Raw genomic sequence first — 7387 nt, 5'->3', positions numbered from 1 at the left:
TTTTAGAGTATATAAATGTGTTCTAAGTGCATATAAATACTTATAAATGTGTGTACAAGCATGAATTAATGTGTTTAGGTGTGTATGAATGTGTTCTAGCGTATATAAGTGTTTTAAGTGTGTGTATATAAGTATATAAATATATATAAATTTATATAGTTGATTATAAATGTGCCATAATGTTTAAAAATGTTTTTAAGGGCTTTTATCTATTTTCGTTAACGAGAAAATGAAAATGGATATCAGGAAACTATGTTGATCTATTTTTAAAATCATGGAACTAGGTTTTTAGTATATAAAAAATTTACAGAAGATAAATATATATATATATATATATATATATATATAAAGTTACACGTAACGTCTAAGGGTTAAAGTTCATTAAGATATTCTTTTCGTTATCTTAATTATAATAAAAACATCTGTACATTATATATAATGTTACAAAAGATAGAGTATTATTTTTCAAAAAAAATTCCTAACGTTTCGAAAATGTTTATACACATTCAGGTAATATAATATGTACATATAGTGTTATAGGTTTTTTTAAAAACAAATTGTAACCCAAACTTTTTAAAAAGGAATTAAATTTCAAATAAAAACATCAAAAACTTGTGTCAATTTTTAAACAATTCGACGTTTCGAAATTTATTTTGAACATAGAGATTTTGATTCATATTAAAATTAAAAACTTAATATTAGAAATTTTTGTAGATTATTTAATTTCGAACAAATTTCCTGAATACATCATTCATATTAATCAAATGGTTTAAAAGTTACAAGAAATATAATAATAAATAAATGACCACAAATTAGTCTGAAGTCGACACTGAGAGTTTCAAATGAGATTTTGAAGTATACCGAGTTGCTCCAGAAACTTTTGTTGTTAGAAACACTCATAGATTATTTAATTACCAACAATTTTCTCTCAAACCCCATTCATATTAATCGAGTGGTTGAAAAGTTACAAGAAATATAATAATAAATAAATGACCACAAATTAAACAGAAGTCGACACTGAGAGTTTCAAATGAGATTTTGAAGTATACCGAGTTTCTCTAGGGGCTTTATTGTTACAAACACTCACAGATTTTCTCTCGAATCCCATTCATATTAATCTAATGGTTTAAGTTACAAGAGATGTAACAAATAAATGTACATGTAAATTTATAATCAAGTCTCAACAGTTTTATCTCATACTAATTATCTTGTTTCGAGTACAATTTTAGAGTATACCGAGTTGCTATAAGGAGCGATTATAATATTTCTTTATTTAATTTTAAACAAATTTCTCTCGAACATCATTCATATTAAATTCAAGATCTGTGAATAATATTAGAAATAAATGCACTAATTTAATTTTGTAGTTTCAAACACATTTTTAAAGTATACCGGGTTGCTATAGGGTTTCATAATGTTGAAGTGAATTATAAAATATGTAATTTTACACAAATTTTTCTAACACATCATCTATATCAAACGAGTGGTATAAAAGTTACAAAAGGTATAAATAAATGAATGCATGAAAACATTTGTTTAAACAAATTATGAAATGACAACACACGATGTATGGATGAATAAAAAATAATAAAAATTTAAAATAATTACCTAAATTTTTCAAACAAATCCTCTTCCTATATTAATTAATAAATAATTTATTAAACACTCAACTAAAAAATTAAAATTGTATAAAACACAATTTTTGTATAAAACACACTACACTTAAATGTCCAGCGTCCAGTAGTATATATATGGTACTTGAATATTTTTTCTAATTAAATTGTTGCTAATTAATTAATCAGTGTAATTAAATTTATTTAAATAAATTAATAAAACTGAAGCTATACTTGAAGAGGCAAAAATTTCAGACTGACGCGCCGACTTGTATGGAACACATGTGGTAGCGAAATACAAATACACATGTACATAGATACATATATACATACAGAAAGTACGTATGTATGTACATGCACACAAACAGGATGTATGTATGCATGTACATATACACGTTATGTATATGTGCATATGTATGTATATGCACTTATCTATAAGGCCGGCGGTTAGTGTCGTCTTGCTCAGGGCTGGAGTGCGTAAAAGCACGTTTAAAAGCGTTTTTAAAATACTAAAAGGGCTTTTAACGTGTTTATGTATTCGGAAAAGTTCTAGATAAATTAGTTTTCAACAATGTTGTCGAAGGAAGTATGCGAATATTCTTAATATTTTCTGAGATATTTCGATAAATATGAAAAAAGTTCACTTACTATTATTTTGTAAAATCTAAATTTAAAAAGTATTTTAAATGCTAAAAGGAGTTTTAGCTTTGTTTTGCCATGTTATGATATTGGGAAAATATAATAATAAAAATAGAAATAGAAATATAAAAACAATTATTTCAAAAAAAAGTCAATTTTTGCATTGAATGTGTATATGTGTATGAATGTCTGAAAATGTGCAGTAAAAGTGTGTATAAATGTGCAGTAAAAGTGTGTATAAATGTGCAGAAGTGTGTAAAAGTGTGTAAAAGTGCGTTAAAGTGTTTGTAAGTGTGTATATATTCGTTATGGTGTGTTTAAGTGTGTATAAATGTGTATTGCAAATGTGTTATGTGTCTATAATAGTGTTTTAGTATATATATATAAATGCGTGTAAGTGTGTATAAACGTATAAAAAAGCCTGCGAGTGTTCATAAATGTGTCAAAATGTTTAAAGGGTTAAGTGTTAATTTCAAGGGCTTTTTATCTATCTTCGTTAACAAAAATATGTATATAAATGTGTATGAAAAAAAAAGATTTTTGATAAATTATTTTTCAATGAAGGGGGCTATTTTTGACTTGAATTTTCAAAAAAAGCCCATTAAGCAAGTGAGACTTTTAAGAGGAGGGGGGGTGATATTTGATAAAGAAATAACAAAAAATCACGTGGGGAGGAAGGAGTCTAGTAGATATCATGTGTATTTATTTTTGACCTGAATTTTCAAAATAAAAATCAAAAGCTTTACGATTTTTTCGTAAATTCGGAAAATTCGTTCGAATATTGAGAAAGGTTCTCGATAAATTATTTTTCTATGAAGGGGCGCCCATTAATCGAGTGTGGCTTTTAAGGAAAGGAGAGGCTTTGATAGAAAAATCACGAAAAATCACCTGGGGGAAGAAGGAGTCAAGTACATATCACGTGTATTTATTTTTGACCTTAATTTTCAAAACAAAATCAAAAACTTTACGATTTTAGTATAAAAGCGCTTTTAAAAGACTAAAAGGGTTTTTTTGTGAAGTTTTTGTGAAGTACACCCCTGCTTGATATATATATATATATATATATATATATATATATATATACATTTATATGGTTTCATAAGTTTTATCAATGCTTATCACAGCAAAAATGTCGAAGTATTCCAATGAGTTATATTTTTATAAAAAATATGCATTCTGTTGCATTTAGTTGCATTTTTATCTCACCTCTACATACACACATACATATATACATACATACATATATACGTAAATATATACATACATACATATATACATATACATATATACATACACATGTTTCTAGATAACACAACAATGCATTCTTTTAATTTTGCATTATGTAATAATTATTATAATAAATTCAAATGAACAAGAATAACTGAGTTAGCAATTATTTTGTAACAATTGTTTTTATATACAAGCAGTAGAACCCTGTTAAGACGATCATGCTTAATACGATTTTTTGCTTAATACGTCACTTTAAATGGGTTCCTATACATTGGAACTTATTGTGTATATCTCGCAAAATAAGCTTACCCGCATAAGACGCGTTTTTAGTTATTACGATCATGCTTAATACGATTTCTTGCATAATACGCTACTTTAAGACAGTTCCTGCACTTTGAAACTTATTGTGCATATCTCGCAAAATGACCTTACCCGCATAAGACGCGTTTTTAGTTAAGACGATCATGCTTAATACAATTTCTTGCATAAAACGCCACTTTAAGACGGTTCCTGCACTTTTAAACATATTGTGTATATATCGCAGAATGAGCTTACCAGCATAGGACGCGTTTTTAGTTCGCTTCCTTGAAAATCGTCTTAACGGGGTTTTGAACTGTATATGTGTGTAACAATTGTTAATAATTAGCTAAAAGTATCTTTAGCCTCTTTCAGTCTAGCGATGTTCTGTAATTAAAATGCTGATTAATTATTATTAATTGTTATAATTATCTTCTTAATTTAAATTTGTAAAAATCTATTTAATCCATGGATTTACAACAATGTATCTAAAATGTGATTATAAGTCTAAATGATAAGATAAAATTTAATTTTTTTATGTTTTTGATAAAAATTGCCTGAAGCAATTAAAACCAATTTATAAAGATAATGGATAAATGAATCAAATTATCTATTATCATGAATGAATCATTCAAATCGGTTGATCCGTGCTTTCGAAATCGTAGACGAAAAATTGTATGCGAACACTCATACATGCATACATACATACGCACACACACATACATCCTTTTTTCCTTTTTTTTTCACAAAAAATTGCTTTTTTTCAAGATATGAAAAATTTTCATTTTTGATTTGACTATAAAAAGTTAACAAGTAAAAATAGTACAAGTTTAAAAGCTATTTAAAACAGTAAAAGAAACTTTAGATTATTTTTATAATTAGGACAATTGTAGATAATTTCATTAGATACAGGTTATCTAAATGAAGATTTTAGATAATTTTAATATTTTTCAAAGTTGTAAAAGAAAATATGATTAGAAGTCTAACTCTTGATGATAAGTATTTGTGTAAATTTTAAAGGTCTGGTCAATTTTAAATTATTTAAAAATTCATAGGTCCCAACTATGGGTGTCGTGGACCCTTGGACTTAGCCATGGACCCCTGAATTGATTTTTTTTATAAATTTTTAGAAATATGAAGATTTTGTTACTTGAAAATTATGATGAGTATTTAGAGTAAATTTTAAAGTTTTGGTCTAATTTAAATTATCTATATACATTGGTTTTCAAACTATTTTGTGTTGTGGACCCTTGGAATTGGTCATGGACCCCTGAATTGATTTTTTTTATATATCTTTAGAAATGTGAAGATTTTTTTACTTGAAATTTTAGGGTAATTTTTTAATGTTTGAGTATTTAGAGTATTTTTTTTAAGTTTTGCTCAAATCCAAATTATCATATAAAGGTTCCCAAACTATTTTGTGTCGTGGACCCTGAATTGATTTTTTTTTTTATAAAACTATAGAAATACACAAGATTTTTTTACTTCCTAGATCCATTTATAAATATTGTATATGAATCTATTTTGTTACCCCATTTCCGTTTGTGGGCCCCAAATTGTCATTGACCCCTTTGGGTCCATGTGGACCACTTTGGGAATCACTGATATACAACAAAATTGTATGAAAGTATTTGTATTAACCTAAAAATCCTTTGCAGATTTCATTTGCAAATATATACTTATTACATTTGTTAGTTTTTTGTACCTGGGACAGGGGACCACGGAGGAGACCCTGCAGGGACCTCTGAGGGCCCAGTTTGGGCTTCATTGATCTGAAACGTAATTGTCTGAAAGTACTTTTATTAACCTAAAGATCCTTTGTCGGTTTAATTTGCAAATAATTATCAGAATTTTTGAATTCTGATTACAATGTAATTTAATTATTACATTTTGTAGAACCCTAAGGCCACATCAACCCCTATGGGTCCATGTGGACCACTTTGAGAATCACTGATCTACAAACTTAATTGTCTGAAAGTACTTGTATTAACCTTAAAATCCTTTGCCTAAATCATTTGTAAATAAATACTTATTTATTACACTTTGTAGACCCTGGAACCACACCCAGACAGCACAAGACATGCCAGGGAATGTCCCACTTGTCCTCACAATCTCCTAATATCGCGATATCCTATGAATATCCTATGAATATGCAACGGGACGTCTCAAACCCAAAGGACTCGAGCAGGTATAACAAACGGTTCACGAACATGTCGCACTCATACGCGCACGGCTTGAGACCTCTAAACGCATATGTTTGTCCCTTTCTCTTTCGTCGCGTCGGCTGTAGGCTGTAGGCACGGAGCGTCCTTTAAGGTTTCAGCATTATCAATAGACGCTATATGTCATAGTTTTTGAGTAATTGAGTAATAATAGTGAAAATTTTATTTGTTTTATATATTTATATGAGCGTGTGTTATAAATAATTAATATTATTTATCAAAATACTCTAAAATTGAGTAATAATAGTGGAAATTTTATGTGTTCTATATAATTATATGTGCGTGTGTGTTACAAATACTGCAGCCGTGTTTGAAAGAGGATTGACAAAAAAGAGCATTGAAAGAGTTGGTTTTGAGGTTTGACTCGAACCATACTCAAAAGTTAAATTAAATATTTTTTGAAATGCTTTCTATTATGTTTGTTGGAGGAGCTTCAACTTGTGGATCAAAACACAATTGGTAATCAAAAGTTATATAGATTTATTTTTATTTGTTAACTTTATCATATACTAAACAAACTTTCTCTTTAGATTCTGTATTTAGCCATCAGAGTCCAGCTATGAAAATCCATTTTTGATGATGGTTTGGCCAAAAGAATTTTGCTAGGGACGAGGAAAGGGCAAAAATAAATTTTGTGATCTAGTGCCTTGCGATGTCATCACAGGTAATTTATATATCTTATACTTATGATGTGTTGTAAATTATGAATAAAACTAATATATAATTAATTCCAGGAATTGCTTTGAAAAATTTGCCGCATGAGACATAGTTTGCTGTTTTAGAGGCTGCAAAAAGCTGGCTGCGACGTGCCAATAAATATTATACAAGGTATTTTTGTGAGATGTGTACTATATGTTTTTCCTATTTACAAAAAAATCATGATTATTGACTGGTTAGTTGTATCAATGTTAGTGCAAAATTTGTGCTGTGTACACATTTTTAGAAGTAAAAAAACAAGTTTAATATTCACTCGTAATGACATCAAATTGTGTCAATATATTTGGAATTAGAGATTATTTTATAAATCTCTGTCTATTTTGATTGATGTATCGCTCTTAAAGAACTTACTCATATATATATATACATATATATGCATTTATTCATTTGTTTTCTATTTCAGGAGAGAAAATCAACCATAAACTAGGATTGAATGCCGAATTAATTATATTTTTAATATTGTAAAATAAGTTATTTTGAATTAAAGTTGTATATATTAAATTTTGTTATAAAATTATCTCAGGATTTTGTTAATTATTTAAGATAATAAAAGTTTACTTTGTGAAATTGTGTTCTTTTATTTTATTTTTAATCCAAATTTATTTTTCATCTAAAAAGTAAAAAACAATTCCATAATTATATCCTATTCATGTCCGGAATATCCCGCGC

The 7387-nt window shown here is 27.8% G+C and overlaps 2 protein-coding genes across 3 annotated transcripts in view; one reads left to right on the top strand and one right to left on the bottom strand.

Moving 5' to 3' along the window:
* Positions 1 to 5927, top strand: part of LOC113363029 (receptor expression-enhancing protein 2-like) — a 9378-nt gene extending 3451 nt beyond the window's left edge. The window contains exon 5 of the mRNA XM_026605520.1: positions 5829 to 5927. Coding sequence (XP_026461305.1) covers positions 5829 to 5927 — 99 coding nt within the window. The remainder of the gene's footprint in view (positions 1 to 5828) is intronic.
* LOC113370922 (battenin-like) overlaps positions 1 to 7387 on the bottom strand; it is a 39480-nt gene that overhangs the window by 23763 nt on the left and 8330 nt on the right. Inside the window, exon 1 of one of the 2 annotated variants that reach the window (XM_026611603.1) lies at positions 1609 to 1782. The exons of the other annotated variant lie outside the window; for it this stretch is intronic. The gene's annotated coding sequence lies outside the window, so the exon portion shown is untranslated. Of the gene's footprint in view, positions 1 to 1608; positions 1783 to 7387 lie in introns of those variants that run through there. 2 annotated transcript variants of the gene reach the window in all.

Source organism: Ctenocephalides felis, unplaced genomic scaffold (genome assembly GCF_003426905.1).
Source record: "Ctenocephalides felis isolate EL2017-DRISC unplaced genomic scaffold, ASM342690v1 CF-g0.4_SCAFFOLD_00845, whole genome shotgun sequence".
Lineage (NCBI taxonomy): Eukaryota > Metazoa > Arthropoda > Insecta > Siphonaptera > Pulicidae > Ctenocephalides > Ctenocephalides felis.
This window is presented reverse-complemented; position numbering and strand designations above follow the sequence as displayed.